Source organism: Lotus japonicus, chromosome 4, assembly GCF_012489685.1.
Source record: "Lotus japonicus ecotype B-129 chromosome 4, LjGifu_v1.2".
In the NCBI taxonomy this organism is placed as follows: Eukaryota; Viridiplantae; Streptophyta; class Magnoliopsida; order Fabales; family Fabaceae; genus Lotus; species Lotus japonicus.
Window position 1 is genome coordinate 81,871,925 of NC_080044.1, and position 23,899 is coordinate 81,895,823.

At 36.2% G+C, this 23,899-nt stretch overlaps 2 protein-coding genes and 1 pseudogene across 5 annotated transcripts; all 3 read left to right on the forward strand.

Annotated features, from left to right (window-relative positions):
* Window positions 1-12,052, forward strand: part of LOC130713456 (pentatricopeptide repeat-containing protein At4g16835, mitochondrial-like) — a 15,087-nt pseudogene extending 3,035 nt beyond the window's left edge.
* On the forward strand, window positions 11,748-13,205 carry LOC130715970 (uncharacterized). 4 transcript variants are annotated; one of them, XM_057566137.1, is made up of 2 exons: window positions 11,748-11,880; window positions 12,377-13,205. In XM_057566137.1, the coding sequence occupies exon 2, from the start codon at window positions 12,384-12,386 to the stop codon at window positions 12,987-12,989; it is 606 nt and encodes a 201-aa protein (XP_057422120.1). In that variant the 5' UTR covers window positions 11,748-11,880; window positions 12,377-12,383; the 3' UTR covers window positions 12,990-13,205. The 4 variants fall into 4 exon arrangements, with proteins under 4 accessions (XP_057422120.1, XP_057422119.1, XP_057422121.1 ...); XM_057566136.1 differs by having other exon boundaries at window positions 11,803-11,880; window positions 12,374-13,205; XM_057566138.1 differs by lacking the exon at window positions 11,748-11,880 and adding an exon at window positions 11,887-12,082 and having other exon boundaries at window positions 12,374-13,205.
* An 829-nt stretch (window positions 13,206-14,034) lies between these two features.
* LOC130715703 (pentatricopeptide repeat-containing protein At4g16835, mitochondrial-like) lies at window positions 14,035-16,969 on the forward strand. The gene has a single exon (XM_057565823.1). It carries the CDS (start codon window positions 14,099-14,101, stop codon window positions 16,292-16,294), a length of 2,196 nt encoding a protein of 731 aa, XP_057421806.1. The 5' UTR covers window positions 14,035-14,098; the 3' UTR covers window positions 16,295-16,969.
* The last annotated feature ends 6,930 nt before the right edge of the window (window positions 16,970-23,899 follow it).

Consider the following 23,899-nt stretch of genomic DNA (forward strand, 5'->3'; position numbering starts at 1 on the left):
GAGGCTGAAGACTGAAAGAAATGGCTAGAAGCATTCACATACGCGCAAGACAAACTTAATTCTTCTAAGCTTTATCTGAAATTCATTGAGTTTACTATTAGCTTTTTAGAAGCAAATCTCTTGTAAACAATTCTTTGATAAACAGTTTGTTTAGTTCCTTTAGGAGATCAAGGCTGATCGGATCCTAGAGAAGACTAAGAGAGTGAATCTTAGTGTGAGCTAAGTTAGTGTAATTGTTAGTCACTTGTAGGTTTCAAGTGCAGTTGTAACTCTTACCTGATTAGTGGATTGCCTTCATTCTAAGAAGGAAGAAATCAACCTTGGTGGACTGGAGTAGCTTGAGTGATTTATCAAGTGAACCAGGATAAAAATTGTGTGCTTTTCATCTCTTATCTTTAGCACTTAAGTTCTCGAAAGATTTGTCAAAATCTTTAAGGTGGAAGTTTTATACTGTGAAAGTTATTCAACCCCCCCCCCCCTTTTCTACCGTTTTTCATACCTTCAATTGGTATCAGAGCGCAAGTTCTGATTACCACACCTAACAGTGTTCAGTGATCCGGGCCGGTGTGAAAAACAATGGCTGCCACCACCAGTGAAACTCAAAGAGATGGTTACAATGCAAGCCTCCTATGTTCGACGGTCAAAGGTTCGAATATTGGAAAGATAGACTGGAAAGTTTCTTTCTGGGTTTCGATGCAGATCTCTGGGATATTATTGTGGATGGCTACGAGCGTCCAGTTGATGCAGATGGCAAGAAGATCCCAAGGTCAGAGATGACTGCAAATCAAAAGAAGCTGTACTCACAACATTACAAAGCAAGAGCAATTCTTCTAAGTGCTTTTTCCTATGAAGAGTACCAGAAGATTACAGATCGTGAGTTTGCGAAAGGCATTTTCGAATCTCTGAAGATGTCTCATGAAGGAAACAAGAAAGTCAAAAGAATCAAAGGCATTGTCTTTGATCCAAAAGTATGAATCCTTCATCATGGAGCCAAATGAGTCCATTGAAGAAATGTTCTCCAGATTTCAGTTGCTTGTAGCTGGCATACGACCTCTCAACAAGAGCTACACAACAAAAGATCATGTCATAAGGGTCATCAGGTGTCTTCCTGAAAGCTGGATGTCTTTAGTGACTTCAATAGAGCTCACGAGAGACGTTGAGAATATGAGTTTAGAAGAACTCATCAGCATTTTGAATGTCATGAGCTGAAGCGCTCAGAGATGCAAGATCTGAGGAAAAAGTCCATAGCCTTGAAATCTAAATCTGAAAAGGCTAAGGTTGAGAAGTCAAAAACTCTTCAAGCTGAAGAAGAGGAATCTGAAGAAGCATCAGAAGATTCTGATGAAGATGAGCTGACTCTGATCTCCAAGAGACTCAATCGCATCTGGAAGCACAGGCAGAGCAAATACAAAGGCTCTGGAAAGGCAAAAGGAAAGTCTGAATCCTCAGGTCAGAAGAAGTCCTCACTTAAGGAAGTCACATGCTTTGAGTGCAAAGAATCAGGGCACTACAAAAGTGACTGTCCAAAATTGAAGAAGGACAAGAAGCCAAAGAAGCACTTCAAGACAAAGAAGAGTCTGATGGTGACATTTGATGAATCAGAGTCAGAGGATGTTGACTCTGATGGTGAAGTCCAAGGACTCATGGCTATTGTCAAAGACAAGGAAGCAGAGTCAAAGGGAGTTGTTGACTCTGACTCAGAATCAGAAGGAAATCCTAACTCAGACGATGAAAATGAGGTATTCGCTTCTTTCTCTACCTCTGAACTGAAACATGCATTGTCTGATATTATGGATAAGTATAACTCCTTATTGTCTAAGCATAAGAAGCTGAAAAAGAACTTATCTGCTGTTTCCAAGACTCCTTTTGAACATGAGAAAATTATTTCTGATTTGAAAAATGATAATCATGCCTTGATCAATTCTAACTGTGCTTAAGAACCAGATTGCTAAGTTAGAAGAAATTGTTGCCTGTGATGCCTCTGATTGTAGAAATGAATCTAAGTATGAAAAGTCTTTTCAAAGATTCCTAGCTAAAAAAGCGTGGATAGAAGCTTAATGGCTTCAATGATCTATGGCGTAAGCAGAAATGGAATGCATGGCATTGGCTATTCTAAACCAATTAGAAATGAGCCCTCTGTGTCTAAAGCTAAATCCTTGTATGAATGCTTTGTTCCCTCTGGTACCATATTGCCTGATCCTGTACCTGCTAAAGTTGCTAAAAACCCTCTTAAAAAGGGATCATTCTCTATGACTAAATATCATGCAAATATTCCTTTAAAATACCATGTTGAGACACCCAAGGTGATCAGAACCTCTGGGGTAACTAACAAGAGAGGACCCAGAAAGTGGGTACCTAAGGACAAGATTATCTATGTTGCAGACATCCTTGATAGCTCCACTGAAACACCAATCATGGTATCTGGACAGTGGATGCTCACGTCATTGACGGGAGAAAGGCGTATGTTCCGAGAGCTGAAACTTAAGCCTGGAGGCGAAGTTGGCTTTGGAGGAAATGAAAAGGGTAAAATTGTTGGTACTGGTACTATTTGTGTAGATAGTAGTCCATGCATTGATAATGTGTTATTGGTAGACGGCTTAACACATAACTTATTGTCTATAAGTCAATTAGCTGACAAGGGTTATGATGTTATATTCAATCAAAAGTCCTGCCGGGCTTTAAGTCAAATCGATGGCTCTGTTCTGTTTAACAGCAAGAGGAAGAACAACATTTATAAGATCAGATTATCTGAGTTGGAGGCTCAGAATGTGAAGTGCCTTCTGTCTGTTAATGAAGAGCAGTGGGTATGGCATAGACGGTTAGGGCATGCCAGTATGAGAAAGATTTCTCAGCTGAGCAAGCTAAACCTTGTCAGGGGCTTACCCAATCTGAAGTTCGCTTCAGACGCTCTTTGTGAAGCATGTCAGAAAGGCAAATTCACAAAAGTCCCTTTCAAGGCAAAGAATGTTGTCTCAACCTCAAGGCCGTTAGAACTTCTGCATATCGACCTTTTTGGACCAGTGAAAACTGAGTCAATAGGTGGCAAGAGATATGGGATGGTTATCGTTGATGACTATAGCCGCTGGACATTGGTAAAGTTTCTAACCCGCAAGGATGAGTCTCATGCTGTGTTCTCTACCTTCATTGCTCAAGTGCAAAACGAGAAGGCTTGTAGGATTGTGCGTGTCAGAAGTGACCATGGTGGAGAGTTTGAGAATGACAAGTTTGAGAGTCTGTTTGATTCCTATGGAATTGCACATGATTTCTCTTGTCCCAGAACTCCTCAACAAAATGGTGTTGTTGAGAGGAAGAACAGAACTCTTCAGGAGATGGCTAGAACCATGCTCCAAGAAACTGGCATGGCTAAGCACTTTTGGGCAGAGGCAGTAAATACAGCATGTTACATTCAGAACAGAATCTCTGTGAGACCAATTCTGAATAAGACTCCTTATGAATTGTGGAAGAACATAAAACCCAACATTTCTTATTTTCATCCTTTTGGCTGTGTTTGTTATGTTCTCAATACTAAGGATAGATTGCATAAATTTGATGCTAAGTCTTCTAAGTGTCTATTACTCGGTTACTCTGAGAGATCTAAAGGTTTTAGATTTTATAATACTGATGCTAAGACTATTGAAGAATCTATTCATGTTAGATTTGACGATAAGCTTGACTCTGACCAGTCAAAGCTAGTTGAAAAGTTTGCAGATTTAAGCATTAATGTTTCTGACAAAGGCAAAGCTCCAGAGGAAGTTGAGCCAGAGGAAGATGAACCAGAGGAAGAAGCTGGTCCCTCTAACTCACAAACTCTGAAGAAGAGCAGAATCACTGCAGCTCACCCTAAGGAATTGATTTTGGGCAACAAAGACGAACCAGTCAGAACCAGATCTGCCTTCAGACCCTCTGAAGAGACCTTGCTCAGTCTGAAAGGATTGGTGTCCTTAATTGAACCCAAGTCCATAGATGAAGCTCTTCAGGACAAGGATTGGATTCTGGCCATGGAAGAAGAATTGAATCAATTCTCCAAGAACGATGTTTGGAGCTTAGTGAAGAAGCCTGAGAGTGTCCATGTTATCGGAACGAAATGGGTATTCAGAAACAAGCTGAATGAGAAAGGAGATGTAGTCAGAAACAAGGCAAGGCTAGTTGCTCAAGGCTACAGCCAGCAGGAAGGAATAGACTACACTGAAACATTTGCTCCAGTAGCAAGACTGGAGGCAATCAGACTGTTGATCTCTTTCTCAGTAAATCACAACATAGTTCTACATCAGATGGACGTGAAGAGTGCCTTCCTAAATGGTTATATCTCAGAGGAAGTCTATGTTCATCAACCCCCAGGTTTTGAAGATGAGAAGAAACCAGACCATGTGTTCAAATTGAAGAAATCACTCTATGGTCTGAAGCAAGCTCCCAGAGCATGGTATGAGAGACTCAGCTCATTCCTTCTGGAGAATGACTTTGTAAGGGGTAAAGTAGATACAACTCTTTTCTGCAAGACTTATAAAGATGATATCTTAATTGTGCAAATTTATGTTGATGATATTATATTTGGTTCTGCTAATCAATCTCTATGCAAAGAATTTTCTGAGATGATGCAGGCTGAATTTGAGATGAGTATGATGGGAGAATTAAAGTACTTTCTGGGAATACAAGTTGATCAGACACCAGAAGGAACATATATCCATCAGAGCAAGTACACTAAAGAACTTCTGAAGAAGTTCAATATGCTGGAATCTACAGTGGCCAAGACTCCAATGCATCCTACATGCATTCTGGAGAAAGAAGATAAAAGTGGTAAAGTATGTCAGAAGCTCTATCGTGGCATGATAGGTTCACTTCTATACTTAACTGAATCTAGGCCAGACATACTATTTAGTGTTCATTTATGTGCTCGTTTCCAATCAGATCCAAGGGAAACCCACTTAACTGCTGTTAAGAGGATCCTAAGGTATCTGAAAGGCACCACTAACCTTGGCTTGATGTATAAGAAAACATCAGATTATAAGCTTTCAGGTTACTGTGATGCTGATTATGCTGGAGATAGAACAGAGAGAAAAAGTACTTCTGGAAATTGTCAATTTCTGGGAAGCAATCTAGTCTCATGGGCAAGCAAGAGGCAATCAACCATTGCACTATCAACTGCAGAGGCAGAATACATCTCAGCAGCAATATGCAGCACTCAGATGCTCTGGATGAAACATCAGCTGGAGGATTATCAGATCCTTGAGAGCAATATCCCAATCTATTGTGATAACACTGCTGCAATCTCATTGAGTAAGAATCCTATCTTGCATTCAAGGGCAAAGCACATTGAGGTAAAGTATCACTTTATTAGAGATTATGTACAGAAGGGCGTACTTCTTCTGAAGTTTGTTGATACTGACCATCAATGGGCAGATATCTTTACAAAGCCCTTAGCAGAGGATAGATTTAATTTTATTCTGAAAAATCTGAACATGGACTTTTGTCCAGAGTGAAGATGGATCAGAACCTCTGACTATATGATACTTCTTGATCAGAAGATGTCTAGTCCAGAAGGTAACTCAATTAGAGTGTGTGTATCCATTGGTACTGACTCTGAAGCTGAGATAGCAACACGTGTATCAGTATTTCTGATGCATAGTTCCTTGTGCCCGTGTGACAGTCTGTTATGATTGCGTGTAGATGTGCTTCTCTCCTGTATGTGATTTGTGTATTTACTGTTACTATCTACCTTTAATTTTCAACCGTTGATCTTAAATTGCTTTTTGAATCAACAACGGTTATTTGTCAAAACCCACTATACACACACGATCTCTTTCACTTCCGGTTTTTACTTTCTCTCCTCTGCTATTTCAAAACTCTCCTTTTCTTCCAGCAGCTTGAGTTCAAGCCGGCTGAGTTCTTGCACCTCCTCCACGAAGGCAAGAAATTCCCTCAAGTCTCTCTTCAACTCTGGACGCAGGTCCTCCTCCAGAAGTGTCCGTGTTAGCTCCGAGATGGTCGTTGTACCCTCTGGATGCCTGATGTTAAGGAACATGTCTTCCTCGAAGGCCTTCTTCCTCAGCTCTTCTAGTGCTACGATGTATGATGCCATTTTTTTTCCTTACTGAAAATTGTTCGAGGTGTGAAGCTTACCTTCTCTCCAACGCTTTATATAGGCTTCACTTTCTCTCTGAAAATTAATGCTCCTACAGTTTCTCGCGGTTAAGTTCTTGGTAACTGACCTTCTCTTTACTCCCTTGACCGGTGGTAAACGTTCTTCTCTTGCATTAACTCTTCTATTTATTTCGCCTAACTCTGATTCTTGTATCGTTTTCATTTTCTTAAACTTAGACCTTCTCTAAGAGGGAGTACCTTGTACTTCAAGCTAAGTTTTTCACACCCCAAGCTTTTTTCTTATGACAAAAAGGGGGAGTAAACCCAGTTTTTGATGTGTAAGATGTGTTAGTGTGATTTATTTTTTCTTTTCGAGAATTTAAGAGTTCCACCTTCATGACCATAGATGTGTCACTGGGCAAATACAAGGAATACATTTCACTTCTTCTGAAGTGATTCTAAGTTGACTCTGATACCCAAGACTCTGATACCTTGTCCGTGACTCTGATTACTTATGCGCTCTGATTACTCGATTTTCATCTATGTCATAAGTTTTTCACTCTGAACTCTTATATCATTTAGCTCAGAATCTAGACTTTACTAACGTTTTCATCAAGTATTAGATTCAGGGGGAGCTAAGCTCAGAATCAAGCAGTGACTTGAATTCAGAATGAGCAAGATAAACTATTCACATCAGGATAAGTCTTATTCTATATCTCTAAACTCTGAGTGAATTTAGTTTAATGTTTAAGAATTGTTCATCAAAAATCTTAGTTTTGTCATCATCAAAAAGGGGGAGATTGTAAGATCAAGTTTTGATCTAGTAGTACAACTCTATGTTTTGATGATTACAAGTTAACCTTTTGATATGAACAATTGTGGTACTCTAACGTGTTTTTCTGAGTGTGCTATTTACAGGCTCTGACCTCAACTCAGTCTCACACAAATCAGAAGCATTGTGTATAAAGAGCGACCCAAGCAACGCTTTCGCATTCACCATGTTCAGTATGAACAGTGGAAAAGCTTCAGAAGTTCTGAAGTTATACAAACTCTGATGTGGACTCAGTCACTAGAAGTTTTGAAGATCCAGAAAGTCTGATAACCAAGAAACACTGAAGGCTCAGATATTCTGATGGTGTAGAAGACTCTGAAGATCTAGAAGCTGATTAGTGAAATTCTGTTGTCCAGAAGCTAGATACTCTGAAGGCCATGTTCTTCCCTCTGAGTTCAGAATCAGAAGAAACATTGATCAGAGGATCTGGGCTTTCCCTCTGACTCTGATCAACCGGCTTCACAAGTTCCAATATGAAGCATTCCCCTGATCAGAAGTCTCCTAGGTTTAAAGGTCAAGTCGCTATCCAAGTACAAAAGCAACTGTACCTTCCTGACGACCTACCTAACAGTCTCAGACACAGCAGAAGCTGGACTTTCCAGAACTGCCCTCCAACGGTAGCATTTCCCATGCAACGCTCAACCCTAATCCTTGGAGTATATAAAGAGGCTGAAGACTGAAAGAAATGGCTAGAAGCATTCACATACGCGCAAGACAAACTTAAATTCTTCTAAGCTTTCTTTCATCTGAAATTCATTGAGTTTACTATTAGCTTTTTAGAAGCAAATCTCTTGTAAACAATTCTTTGATAAACAGTTTGTTTAGTTCCTTTAGGAGATCAAGGCTGATCGGATCCTAGAGAAGACTAAGAGAGTGGATCTTAGTGTGAGCTAAGTCAGTGTAATTGTTAGTCACTTGTAGGTTTCAAGTGCAGTTGTAACTCTTACCTGATTAGTGGATTGCCTTCATTCTAAGAAGGAAGAAATCCCCTTAACGGGTGGACTGGAGTAGCTTGAGTGATTTATCAAGTGAAACAGGATAAAATCCTTGTGTGCTTTTCTATCTCTTATCTTTAGCACTTAAGTTCTCGAAAGATTTGTCAAAATCTTTAAGGTGGAAGTTTTATACTGAAAACGTTATTCAAACCCCCCCCCTTTCTACCGTTTTTCATACCTTCACCACCACCCACCTTTGGGCTTTGTCCGGTTTTCCTCTAAAGTTTATAATGCAATGACACGCTTAAATATTTGCTTTCATGAAACGTACTAGCATAGCTACGTGACACTAGATTATCTCTATCAAGACAAAATGAGCTAAAATTAGTACATACAAGCTGGAGTCTTGCAACATTTGATCTATCCTTTGTATTTTGGATCTAAGTGATCTACTGTTCGGTAGTCTTTTTTGTATCCTACTTTTTGTTTTTAGGTTTGCTATGTTTACGGATGGTTTTGAGCAGGCTAGATTGGGCTGTTTTATGTATTTGTGTTGTTTGTTGTAATGCTCTCTAGAGTTTAATACCCTTAATTTGTAAGTGTCATTTGACTTAACTTAGGCCTAGATCTTACAAAGAAAAAAAAATTACAGGTGCATTTTGTTGTAAATTTGTAATGTTCAATGGAATAAGTTTGGCTATACCCATAATTTTACTAAGAATTATAAAAAATATTGCCCTACTTTAATTGTAATTTTAACAAACAACAATGGTTTAAAATAAAATGTTGGATCTTGGAACATTGGGGTGATGATGGGAGAGTCACGCGCTAGAAGTGCATCTATGTATTTATAAATTATAACAAACAACAATGATTTAAATTATTTAAAATTGTTTATTTGGTGTTTGTACATTAATTTCATGGTAATTGGGTCAGAATTTAGAGGAAGGTCTCCATGATATATACAATAATTGAAGAAGATTCTCAACTCTTGCGGTCAAGGGTTTGCATTTGCCGTGGTCATTAAGCTTGTGAATTAATGACACGCTCAACCGAGAAATTTTGATTTATACTATTGTTATATGTTTGTCTTTACCATTTTTTTAAAATATCGAAAATTCGAGGTAAATGTCATAAGTCAAACATGTTGAAATTTTAAATTATAGTTTACCTTAATGGAATAAAGTAATATTATACGTGTAACATTTTTATTTTTTTAATTCCATACGTGACTTTTTCTTTCTTGGAAAATTTGTGACTCAATTTAGTTTTGGTCCTCTGCTAAAATTAATGTGATTTTAGTCCTCCTAATTTGTTTTCAGCTAATTCAGTCTTTATCCTTTTAAAATTTCACATGAAATGATGATTAAATATCTCTCAGCAAGATAATTTTTTTAAAATATCAAATTTTTTCCTACTTACCAAAAAAAAAATCAAATTCCTTATATATTTTAATTAAATTTGATATCTAAAAATTAAAATACATTGCACGTGATACTTACTAATAATGGATAAAAAAATTCCAAGCATGAGCTATACATATGACATATACTTGATCGCCTAATTTCTACGATCCATAGATTTCAACATAAATACCCTGATTTAAACCACTCCAAAGACAAGAGATCCATGTTCATCTCGCAATCCCTTTCAATACAATCATAAGAGGCTTGATTGCTCTAGCCAGTAAATTAGATATACATTATATATTATACAAGACCGCTAACTAACCATATAGACCTATATGTACATTTGCCAATAACTATCACATTCCAACGTATATATAAGACAATGCAAATTGGAATGAAATTCTGTGTTTTGTTGGTTGTGCTCCACTCAATTTTGATTTTGATACGCAAAACAAAAACCATAGAAAAATTAATCACAGTCAAGCCAACCCTTCTAACTATATTTGCAAATTGTAGGAACCATTAAATTCCAAGTGGAACACCTGATCATAATATCTAAGAAAAGTCGCAATCGATCATAAATAATGAATAGCAGCAACTACTTCGGAAACGTGGCAATCTCGTTATGTGGTTGTGGAAGCTAGAATCAAACATGAACCGTACGTACATGAATGAGTTCCTGAATGTATGAAACTCCTGGCCACCATCACCCTAAGGACACGAACTATGAAATTTATTAGTATTGGTTACAAAAGACTTAAATGAGTATCGTAGAAGTTTCAAAAACGGAAAAAGGAATTCTTTCAATTGGATTTCTTTTCCATCATGTAAAATTTCACAATCTCATCATTAATAATAGATTGTGTCATTGTGTGTTTAATAATTAAAATAATAAAAGAAAATTAGATCAATGGTTAGATGCTGAAAGTTTACAGAGTCAAGTTTTTAAATTGGGAGGATTGTCATCCTTAAAAATAAATAAGTTTATCTAATATCTAATATTGTTTATGAAAAGAGAATACGATAGTTCTATTTTATGGTAGACCATGTTAAAACTGATCTACTTATAAATTATAATTTTACAATTAACATTCAGCACATATTATTTACAATTAATATGAAAAAAAATAATTTTAACTTGCGAGCCATATTTTTGTTGGTCCGCGTTAAACAAAGTCAAAAAATATAACTGGTTGCTGAAAAGTAGGATATAGCAAATTTTATAGGGTTTTTCAGGGTAATGATATCAATTTCTCTTTATGATAATTTATTTGTTATGTCAATTTAATTATAACACAAGGGATATGATTAAGCACGTAAATTACCTAACACGAGTTGTTTTAGTTATAGCATGCATAAAGAAAAACAAAAAACTATAACACAAGGGGATTTTGATTCTCCTTCATTAGTAGTTAATCAGCCAACAACAAAGGGGAGAAACAAGCGGAGAAGGTTAATTACTCGGTTGCCTGATTCTGAGATACTTTAGAGTACTCTTGTGGTATTGCGCACTAAATTATTTCTACCCTATATTTATCTTACATATCAGTTTTACTTTTATTTCTTTTTACTTTTTTTCAGCATTTTCTATCACATCACTTATCATATCACACATTTAGCTCTCTTCTTTTCCGATTTTATAAAGATGGATGTGTAATTCATATATGGCACAAACTATAATTCATATTTGTTTGTTAAATTGTTTTATTTTTAGATTTTTAGATTATTAAAAGAAATGCATTATTAGCATATCCATACGAAGAGATTTTAAATAAGGTCAGCATTCGTGGTGGCCTGGTGGGTGGTTGAGTCACAAAATCCGCGCTGCCAACTCGCGAAGGTAAGTCATGGTCATCTTGAATTTTCAAATTTGCCCCGGGTGACTTTTTCTTGCCCGTAGGAGAGTCTCAACTTTCAAGGGGTATTTTAGAGATGACAAACAAAAAACTAACTGCTACTTTTGGTGGAAGCTTCTAAAATCACATATTTTGTATACCTTCTACAAGAAATTTGGGTAAAACAAACTACCTTCGCTCATGTTGAGAAATATATCAGGTATATATTTAAAAAATTCTATAATTAACCATTATATTGTCAATAAATTGGATTAGTTTAACACATATCACATAGTTTCATTTTATACTAAAATCATATCCGGGTTGAAATAACGCTAAATATTTGGTAGAGAGTTTTATCGTTCATAATAATTTTAACTTTTAAGTCATAAACGACTCAAAAAGGATTGTTAAAGTGAAGAATACATGTTGACTCAATTGGTAAGAACATATTATTTTCTTTTAAAAGATTGTGCGTTCGTTTGATTTCCGCTGCTAATGTAAGTGTTGTGTTAATAGATGAATGATTTGTAAGTATCTCCGTAAGCGACCTATGGTTTCAAAGGCTTTTTGACCCGTGATGATGGAAACAAAAACTGAACTCATCCAAATTTTCATCATGTTAAAAAAATTGAATTAAATTTTTAATCGAGACTAACACAACACTACAAAGTTGACAGGAAAAAAAATAATATTTAACCCCTATTTAGAAGTGCAAAATGACACGCGAGACCACTTGGGCAACAAGAAACACACGACTCCTTTGCTTCGGTTAGGAAACAAGACAAGAGGTAACTCCCTGGTTCAGAGTCCAGTTCTTGCTCCCTTTTTTTCTGTTGAATTTTCTATGGCTCCACTGTCTGTTAATCTGTTCTATTTTTTTCCATCAATCATCATAGGCCACACTTGTTTCTTGTAATTCTGGATTGTTATGAATTGAATGTTATTGTTCCAGCATATTGAATTTTCTTCTCATACGTTTGAATGAATTAGGTCCATTCCTTATCTTTTATCTTTCAGTTCTTAAGGAGAGGTGGTTGAATTTCAAAATCTTAGCAGAAACCACAATTTGATAAACATGGATTTCATGTATAATCAATCAATTTAGTTATGAATTTGATGGTGATTGCACATGCTTTCGTTTACTTTCTGTAGTTGGACTTGTTCTTATCTAATTATTTCACTGACATACATAGTTAATTGGATTGGTTTATGCATTCTTGCTGGTCAACATGTTAAAATGCCCAATTATTTGATCATTGCAATATGCTGAATCATGTGCAGCAGAAGAATAATGGAGCATCAATCTTCTGGGAGGTTCCAGAGGCCAAAAGGGACTAGCACAAAGCAGACATTGAAGGTGATGCTAGTTTTGGCTGTTTGTGCCTGGTTGGTATATCAGATCCAGAATTCAAGGAGCAAGACAGAGAACTATGGAAGTCAAACTAAGATTGTTGTTTCAGGATATGGAGCTAAGTCTTTGGGGCGTAAAGGAATTGAATCGCGGTTGGATGAAAAAGCTCTTCCTGGTGAACATGTTAGCAAGAATGCTGAATCAGAATTCTTAGAGAAGGAGAATGGTGAGGATGCAGGGGTAACAGAGGATATAGATGAGGTTCAAAGCTTTAATGATGAAAATGGTGTTCCACCTGATGGTAATGAAACTGATATAGTGATTGGAGAAAACATTCCAAATGTTGGTGGAAGTTGGGTTAAAATGATCAACATTTATGAAGTCAGGTATGGAGAAGACAATGATGTTGAAGTGAATTTGGAAGGATCAAACAAAGGTGTCACAGCTGAAGAAGAAATTAATATGGGAACTATTGCTCATGATGATGATACTTCAGGGATCAAAAGCAATTCAGAAATTGGTGAAGGAGGCAGGGTGGTTTTGTGAGATTGTAAATATGTTTACAATGTTTGTAAACAAGAGGTCTTAGTAGATGTGAGTTACAATTAGGAAAAAGTTAAGGAAATTGTAAGTTCCTAGGCTACCGAGGATGTCTTTATTTTTAAATTTAAGGATGTAATTGTAATTATCCGTAAGGAATGTGAAGTTATATGTGATTCATAAGGAAAAGAGGAAGTTACATATATATCTTTTATTTAAACATGGAGCATTTTTTCTTGGACTTCAATATTTGTATAGGCTATCAATAAGATATAGCACAATTGGTGGATAACTGATTTTCTTAATTTGTTAGATGAGACATATCTGTTTTATGTGATCTCCAAGTTTTGAGATGATTAATCTCACAACTGTTAAAAACACAGTATAGGTTATTATCAATGTAATTGTCATGCATGACATTTTCTTTCCTAAATTGTATAGGATTTTGACTTTTGATGTTTTTTCAATGATTTCTTTTTTGCTAATTTTTCTGGTTGATCAACAACATTATGTATTTAAGCTAAAATAAACCTTTATTTTTTTAAGTGTTTGCATTACTTTAGAATAAAAAACTCATGTGTTGGGCTGGTCGAGCCCTTTATAGCTAGGACTCACCCAAAAGATAGCTTGTGTCGGGTGATTCATGTGAGGACGGTTTGACAGTGTTATAATAAAAGAGATCATTTGAATGAACCCAAGTTGATTACTTGAAGATTTTAGGCGATACATGCAATAGTAGGGCGATTCATTGCCCTTAGTCATTGACTTACTCCCTGTGTGAGCGGCTCGACCTGTGTTGAGCAAGCGACACGCTTATCATTGAGATTCATTGTATTTTGTGGATGCTCAATCTGAAATAGGCGAGACATTCATTTCATTTTCCATTTTGCAAGCTAGTGCGTATACCACATGGACATGGGTTGTTTTCATATTAGGCCCAAGACCTAGTTGGATTAGCCCTATGTTTAGTCATTTCCTACAATAAAAAGAAATGATCTAATGTAATTATTTATGTTTACTCAAATATCAAAACAATAATGATATATTCATACCTGGTTTTAGGGTTCTAGCTTAGCTTATGTCATTGTGTTTGTTTTTGTTGTCATGGTTTAGAAATGGTTCTCATTTTCAAGCTCCAAAGATGGTGTAAGATTACCTTGCTTGTGTGTGCGCTGATTTGTTTCCAACAACCGATGATGAATGTGAAGCAAACAACGCAAACGCTTCGGAAACCCATGTATCGTGCGTTCTCTCGCTGCCTCACTCCTCTGAATGACAACACTTCTCTGAATGACAACTACACACGTCTCGTGCTTCACTGTCTTCGAACCAACGACTGCATTCAAGCCAAGAAATTGGAGTCTGACATGCAGCTTCACCATTTTAAACCCGAAGACACCTTCATCCACAACCAGCTTCTTCACTTGTATGCAAAATGCGGCAAGCTCTCAGATGCCCAGAACCTGTTTGATAAAATGTCTCACAGAGATGTGAATTCCTGGAATGCCTTGCTTTCTGCTTATGCCAAGGCGGGGTTGGTTGAACATTTGTATGAAGTCTTTGATCAAATGCCTCGTCGTGATTCCGTTTCATATAACACGTTGATTACTTGTTTTGCGAAAAAAAGGCTTTCAGGCAGAGCGTTGAGAGTTTTGGTGAGGATGCAGGAAGATGGGTTTCAACTCACCCAGCATACCTATGTGAATGCCCTGCAAGCATGTTCTCAGTTATTGGATTTTCGGCTTGGGAAGCAGGTTCATGGGAGGGTGGTTGTTGGTAATTTTGTGAAAAATGCATTTGTTTGGAATGCTTTGACTGATATGTATGCTAAATGTGGTGGTGATATAGACAGGGCGCGGTGGTTGTTTGATGGGATGATTGAGAAGAATGTTGTTTCGTGGAACCTCATGATCTCTGGGTATGTGAAAATGGGCAAACTTGACGAGTGCACTCAGTTGTTTGATGAGATGCAGTTATTTGGTTTGAAACCTGACCAGATTACAGTTTCTAATGTTCTTAAGGCTTACATTCAATCTGGACGTTTAGATGAGGCGAGGGACATGTTTAGTAAAATGCCCGAAAAGGATAAAATCTGTTGGACGACGATGATAGCTGGTTACGCACAAAATGGAAGAGAGGAGGGTGCTTTGATGTTGTTTGGTGACATGCTACGTGCAAGTGTTAGACCTGACAGTTTCACCATCTCAAGTGTGGTTAGCTCCTGTGCCAAGCTAGCTTCTTTGTGTCACGGTCAGGTTGTCCATGGAAAATTAATTCTTATGGGTGTTGATGCTGACATGCTGGTCTCGAGTGCTCTTGTTGATATGTACTGCAAGTGTGGAGTCACTTTGGATGCTTGGGATATTTTTGAAACTATGCCTGTTCGGAATCTGATCACTTGGAATGCAATGATTCTGGGTTATGCACAAAATGGGCAGGCTCAGGAGGCCTTGGCTTTGTATGAAAGAATGCTGCAAGATAATTTGAAACCTGATAACATTAGTTTTGTTGGTATCTTATCTGCTTGTAAAAATGCTGATATGGTCAAAGAAGGACAGAAGTATTTCGATTCAATCACTGAACGAGGAATGACACCCACATTGGATCACTATGCATGTATGGTCACTCTCCTTGGTCGGTCAGGTAGTGTCGATAAAGCAGTGGATCTGATCAAAGGTATGCCTCACAAACCGGATTACCTGATTTGGTCCGCCTTACTATCTGTTTGTGGCAAGGATGACATGAAGATTGCAGAGTTGGCAGCTAGTCATCTCTTTCGATTGGATCCACAAAATGCTGGACCATATATCATGCTTTCCAACTTGTATGCTGCTTGTGGGATGTGGAAAGAAAAAGCTGATGTAAGATCTCTCATGAAGAACAAATGTGCAAAGAAGTTTGCTGCATACAGTTGGGTTGAGGTTGAGAATGAAGTCCACAGGTTTGTTTCAGAAGATCGCACTCACCCAGAAGTAGAAAGAATATATGATGAATTGAACAGATTGATCTCAAAGTTGCGACGAATTGGGTATAATCCAGATACAAGTCATGTTCTACATAATGTGGGGGAGGAAGAAAAATTTAGATCCATCTCTTGCCACAGTGAGAAACTTGCTGTTGCGTATGCTTTAATTAGAAAGCCCAATGGAGTTGCACCAATACGGATCATGAAGAACATACGTATCTGTAATGACTGTCATGCATTTATGAAGTTCGCATCCATCACTATAGGACGGCCAGTCATTGTGAGAGATTCAAATAGGTTTCATCATTTCTTTGATGGGAAGTGTTCTTGCAAGGATCATTGGTGAAGTCTCAATCAGATGGTAATCTGCTGTGCTTTTAACTGACTCCAAATGAAGGGTGCTACCGAGGCAATATGCATTTTGCATCTTCATATAAGCTTTTGAAACAAGGGACAAAACCAAGATAAACAATACTGATGAAAATTTTTCTTGTGACGCAATGGAGCTTCAGACGGTTTGGATTGCACAACAAGTAATCTCTTGGTTTAGAGATTGATACTTGACAATTGACATTGAATGACACGGTAAAGCCTTGAATAAAATGTCCGAGAAGTTATTAAATGCCCATAATTTACTGAGAAATTGGGATTAAAATGTTTGTGACATATCACTTATGTAACTCATTAGAGGCAACCACTTTGATAGAACTTGGTACAGAAACATAGAGAGAGAAAGAAAACTGTTATTGAACATTTTGGCTAGGCCACTCCAACTATTAGGCCCAGACTATTTAATGGTAGGTTTTTTTGTCAAATTTTATGGTAGATTAAATTGTATTTTTTTAATTTGGGGCCAGTGGATTGGCCCTAACCCACAGGGTTTAGTGGACTTTTTGGTCTTGTGGGTTTTGGGATTACTTTTTTGTACACCCTAACCTAACCCTACAAAAAAGGGAGTTCCATTGTAAACCAAAGGAAATATAGTAGATGGAAGATTTATCATTGAAGGAAATAATTTTATTGATTATTGCATCCAGATAAAATCTTATTCTTAAAAACAAGTTATAAAGAGTATTTCAGATACATTTAAATTTAAATGTAATATTGATTTAATTTCCATTTCTTATAGGAAAAAACAAATGGATGAATGACCTCATGAGCATTAAAGTGTTGACGTTGGCCTAAATGAATTATTATGTGGTGCTAAGATGTGTGATATGACTTGACCGAGAAAATGAAGATGTGTGATATGACCACTAATAATTTTTTGGTTGATGCAATTGAATTTAGTTGGGGTACGTATCCGTATCTCAAACCATTGCCAAGTTTAAATTGGAAAAACTTTATACTGTCTCAAACCAAGACAAATTCAATTGAAAAAAAGTTCCATTTGGAGAAAGGATAAGCCATGAAGTTCCCAAAAGTTGAACATCTAAAAAAGTAAAATAAAGATGTGGAACCAGGGAGAATTGTCTGTAACCCATAAGTTAAATAGAGAATAAGTGGATTAAAATAGTGATTCAACACTAAGTGACATTGGAGGTTCGATTTTCAATTCTTACGAATATAAAAACTGTTTGACTAGACTTCTACCGCTTAATACACATATAGTGGTGTAGGGGATTAGTATCACAACTATCAATTATGAGATACTTGATTTACACTAAAAAAAAGTTAAATAGCCAGTACAAGAAAGGAAAATGAAAGGAAGAAGAAGAATAAACTTTTAAAATATTGATTTTACTAATTCTACTACAATGCATGCATGATGTTTGGTTTGGTCCATAAATATTTATTTGTATATTTCCCCAAGCTATTGAAATTTTATATGACAAATTTGGTACATTCACTAATATGATTTCATGTATCTTAAAGTAGAAATTGAGAAGTTAATTTGTCACATTGAAGAGTTCATGTCACCCCATACCTATCTATGTCCCTGAAAAACTCATCATTTCCATCATTTTACCTTACCTTATGCTCTCTCAGACTCTCACAAGTCACAACATACATGGGATTCTAAAAATAATTGTAGTTGTTGCTCAAAGAGAGAGTTTTGACTATTCTATTTCTATGCATGGGCCATGGGGTCCTTCACAACCACCGCCAACATCATGCGCTTGAAAATTGAGTGTTATGCATTCAAAGTTAAATATTAAAATGAGCGTGATGAGATTTATAGAAATACACGATGAGTAAGTGAGTAACAGTATCATGTGAAGATAAATTAGTACTGTAGTTTAGTACAGATAACAAGGGTAAACTAAATTTGTAATAGTATCAGTCGAAAGGGTGCACATGAGTCATGAGATAGAGCCAAAAAACTAAAAGTCTAAAACACAACAATAGACTTTCAACTTAAAGATGAGGCCCATTAATTTTTTTTCTTCTATTTCAATGGGCCCACGACTAGGTCCAGTTACAAAAAATTGGAGAGCCGCACAAATGAGGGGGACCAGAAGTGTGACTGAGACCTTTTTCTTTGGCGACATTTGCTTGTGGGTACGATAAAACATAATTGACAATTCCAAAGGTGTTAGCTACCACTCTTTTCTAGGGATGGAAATATAACTTGTGTCCATGGGTACCCACCCGAATACAAACCCGATTTGACGGGTAAAATTTGTTATAACTGAGTTTGAGTTTGGGTTTGATTTGGTGACACTCATGCCCGAACCCATCGAATATATGTAAAATTATAAAATTACTCTTTTGATCGACGGAAAGCGCCACATGGACAACCCTCGTGATAGGCAACAAACAGCAGCAAATACTACAGGATTAATTGTCTGTGTGAGTAAGACAATGACTCTGTCATGTTAAGCAAAGGAGCGTAAAAGGTTGACTAGCCACTGAATTAATTTAACAGTGAATCCCACATCGCCGACGCCTGCCGTGGCTTCTTTCTTGCCTTTCATTGCATAAGTCGTCATGTTCATGCTATCTTGGCATCTTGCATGTTTCTCACCCTCCCTATTATTAAGCATTATCAAGAAGGGGTTGACTTAATTTGCAACTTGTTCCATTGATCAATTGAAGAACTCAAGAAGAGTACCAACAAGTTATATAAAACGGGTAAAAAAAAGTTATCTACTAGCTGCAGCTATATTGGTCCACATGCACCTCAGACATGCTTCACCATTCACCAAGTGATTATAAAAGTTAGTGGGATCTATGTTTTCAGTCCACGTCTCAGTAAACTAGTCACTATATGTGTTTAGATACTCGTTACTATCAGTGTGAACAAATGAGCATTAACATTCATTATCATAAACATATGGACTAGTATAACGCTGTCCTCTTAGAATAGTGACACGTCTTTGATTTATGATTTGACTACAACGTAGTAATTGTTTCCCTTTCATCATCCCACTAATTAGTGCGAATGATTTTCTGCTATCCCAAAAAAGATAAAGCTTTTTCTCCTTTGGTATCTCATATGCTCCTACAAATAGATTCAAACAAAAGATAATCATATCCTAGTAATTAAGATGTGGCTATCATTTTATGTGATTTTTTGTCATCCATCGTATTTGGCACATAAGTCATTATTATGATTTGTGGGCGAAACGATGCAGTTTGGTCACAAATCATAATCACAATTATATTAGTGTTTGTGTGTATAATAATGCTTTCTATTCCATGAAGTTCACAGTTACTACTCTCCTAGGACAGGTGCCTCCAATTGATATTCTTTGTGTATTACTCCCTCCGGTCCTATTTATAAGCAACAAAAAAAAATTCACATAGTTTAAGAAATGTAGTTAAACTAGATAAAATACATTAAATTTGTCTTAAATCAAAATAAACTTCCAAAATTACCCTTTGTTATTAGTGTTGGAAAGTGGGAAAGAGAGAGAATAATTAATGAGACACATTTTACAAGTTAGAATTAATAAGGGCATTATCATTGGAAAAAATTACTAATTAATATAGCTCAAACTTTTATTTGGTTCTTATAAAAAGGACCAAGATTTTTCTTCTCTTTCATGCTTATAAATAAGACAGGAGGGAGTAATTATTGAAATGCTACATGATTTCTCATTTTATTTCTTTCATTACAAAATAAAAAAAATCTAATCTAATAATGTTTGTTTTAAATGTAAAATTTTGCCCATTTTCTTCCAAGACTAACTTCTCACCATATCAATTATGGGCCACAAAAACAGACACGCAGGTCTTCTTTCTTGTCCTATAATCAAAATAAGCTGCTGAGGAGTTAAATGGTGTTCAGGAATGAGGATATATTGATGGTACTACCTACCTCAATTGTACGCTGGTTTTGGCGTTTGGTGCACAAACCTAATTATACACATCTCAAAATATCAATGGAGAAGATGGAAGTGAATAAGAAAAACTATAATTCGCTGTGTTGAGTTCAATGTGAATAGAAGCACGATTGACTTAATTTGATTCTTGTCTCCAAGTCTGCTGGCTTATGAATATATTCACCTAATAGTCTAGTCTGATACCATGTCACATTAATTTAGACAAATAGAACAAATTCCCAAGTGTTAGTATGAATTTTATCATGTTACAGTTCAATAAGAAAAAGGGAACACCCTTTATTGTTGCACACGTTTAGAATTATAATACTAATTGACATCATTTACTTCAAAATCATCCTCTAAGACTTCTCAATTTTCAAGCTATATGCATGTTGACAATGACACAACACTGTCATTTAACTCAACGGATAACAGGACAATAGAATCATAAGATGCAGAGCATTATACATATATTCAATCTTCACTCATATCTTGGCTTAAGTGCTACCTTCAAATACAACCAAAAAATAAAAAGAAAACAAAACAAAATCATGCATTTCCATTCACAGTGTTATCAGACTCGGACCGGTGATCGACTCGGTCGAGGCACTGGGTCAATGAGTCAATGGTTCAACCACTGGGTCACTGGTTGAACCGTTTGACTCGGTGTACATTACAAAATATTCAAAATGTATAATATAATAAGATAATATTATTGAATAAATTCATACTCTATAAAATTGAATATTTTATCCAAATAACAATCGAATTTATTAGTATAAAAAATATATTTTTTATAATTTATGAATAAAGTATTATGATTTTTTATTATATATTTGTATTATATATTATTGGTTTCTTCGTATATGTTGCTGGTCCAAGATTTCTTTTTTAAACAATCCTAATAGCATGAAGATGGTAACAGGCCCAAGTCTCATTTTGTATACTTTGGCCCAATTAGAATGTGTTGTTGACATAACTGGTCCTTTGTTTGTTAGTGATATTATATTCAATGAAAACTTGAATTTGAACCGGCCATTATAGCTGTAAAGCATAATCTCCACATATTACTGCCACATTTTGGCAAACGTGCATCTCCCTCTCTCTCTCTTCACAATCTCAGAAAAATAGATCTGAAAATATGTTTCTCTACAACTCTTTTCTTGATCTGTTGTTCCAGATTCAGATCTCACTTTTTCCTTCTTCTTCATTACATACAGTACAGAGAGAGAATAATTCCTACAAACGTATGAACTGAGAAACGATGTGAATAAGGAGAAAAAAATCCAATTTCTTCATTTTTTCTTCTCATCTGATGTGAATGGGGATAAAGAATCAAGTTTTTCATCTTCTTCTTTTCAACTTTCAAAAAAATCCTCTTCTTTTCCTCATTAAATCCGGTTCATTCAAATCCGGCCGAGTCACCGGTTTTTCGTAAAACCGGCCGGTTCACTCCGGTTCGTAACGGTTCGATTGCATGCCCGATCTGATCAGTGACTCGAACCGGCCATGCTACCGGTTCACGGTCGGACTGGTTCAACCGGCCGGTCCGGTCCGAGTCTGATAACACTTCCATTATAACCAGGAGTACCACTGTAGCCTCATTTGTCTTATCCACCATTTTAAGGGCCCAAATCTTGATTCACCTATTGCAGTAGTACAAGACTTGTCCTTAGGGAATAAGACTGCATAGCCGTCCTCATCAGACAAAAACTTTTAGGAGACATGGTTCTCAGGCCTTTAATTTGGGTACTCCCATTGCCATCAAATCACCTCAACTACCTCCAGATGGTAAACTGCAGCTACTCTCTATATATGCATGACACCATGAATGGTATCCATAACAATAATTTTTTTTTTTAGACATCCAATTGGATACGTGATTAAATTAATTGTAATGGTGGAACAAGTTTTACATATTGTCTAGTGCAATAAATGAAGATGGAGGTTAACGAACCTCTTGAAAAAGTCTTACATTGTCTAGTTGAGTTTGATAATAATGGTGAAACAAGTCCTACATCGCTCAATAGAATAGAGGAAGAATGAGGTTAAGAAAACTCTTGGAGAAATCTCACATTACCTATAAGGCATGACATGGACTATATATGTTAACCTAAGTTCTTCGTTTCACTAGCTAAAAGCATTTCATTTGAATTTCTTCTTTTTCTGTTTTTTCATTGTTTAAGGTATTGTGAGATATAATTCAAATACTTATGTTTACTTTAGGGAGTGTGAATGTATTGAGGCTATGAGGTTGTTGAGACTGAAGTCAATATGTTCTAAAAAAATTCACTTACTTTGGGGAATTTTCATTTACTTGTATAGTTGTGTTTGTGACAATCTTTTCCTTCTTCTACAATGATTCTTGAGAGCAGATATTACATCACATTGCAGACAAATAGTGCCCAAGATTGAGTTGATACAACTTATTTGAGTAATGACATTATTATAAGGCTGACTCTCATAGAATCACATCCATAGAACCAAAAACTAATGAAAGTAAATAATACTTTCTGCAGATTCTGTGTTGATATTTAAATAATGACCAGTTTCTAGTTTACAATTGGAAAGGCCACTCAGGATCCTAGAAACTAAAACCAGTCTGTTCTCTGTTGCAAGTATTAAAGATATACAATTAAATTTGCTGCTAATAGAAGCAAACCGCAGACTTGGTATTTTGGAGCGCCTGCAACGGTATGCAGAAGCATGTGACCATGGAATCCTACTAATTTAGCATCCACTTCATCTATCATAATCAAGTTACTTCATCTCTTCCTTTGGAAGAAACGAAAATGAATATTAATCCTGATTTGATGAAGAATTACTATTAATGAATGGTTAATTGAGTGACTGAATGTACTACAATCACTCTAAGGCAAAGAAAGTTGCAGACTCAAAAAGCACTTATAGACTTACACTCACCTCATTCCAGTAGTATGCGTATAGATTCAAATCTGCAACTTATCATATACGATAATCTAACATTCTCTATTCGACCAATCCATATCCAGCATTTTAGACATTGATTGTGCACTTTATTGCATGTTCATGCTTTTGTTTGGCCAATTAGTCTTAGACACGCATATCAGGAAAGGAATTAAGTAAAAGAAATTAAAACAGATTAATTCAAGATCACTCTCATTACTTTAAGATCATGCCATTTCCAACCACTTAAAAAAAAGGAAATAGTACATCCATGTCTGCACTAGAATACAAAAAGAGGTAAGAAATTAGAGATGGGTCCTTTCACTCCTTTGCATTACAGCTATGTAATGGGGTCGAAGTTTTAACTTTCATACCAACCGATGGACAAAGCATATAGCAATATTCGTACTTCGTTGCATGCTATAAATTGTATGGTTTTTTAGTTCAATTCATATTTGAAAATTGAAATAATGAATTTTACTAAACATTTTTTATATCAATTTAAAATTTTTAAATGGTACGTATCAAACAATATGCAGCATGCATCTATAGCTTTTGGTATTGATTTAGAAGTGAACCCATTGGAACTTGAAAGACCAATTGTGAAGTGAACAAGGACAAGAAAGCGGTGTAGGCTTCCTGCTCAATTATTGCCTTATTGGAACATATATAGCTCTTTGTAATGAATGGTGTGACTCTAGAGTATAGTCTCCACCTATCATTGGTTTTCTCTCAATAATATAATGTTGAGTTATTTT

What these genes read in the sequence shown, in the direction of transcription:
- LOC130715970 (XM_057566137.1), top strand. Translation starts at nt 12,384, where the DNA reads ATGGAGCATCAATCTTCTGGGAGGTTCCAGAGGCCAAAAGGGACTAGC.
- LOC130715703 (XM_057565823.1), top strand. Translation starts at nt 14,099, where the DNA reads ATGGTTCTCATTTTCAAGCTCCAAAGATGGTGTAAGATTACCTTGCTT.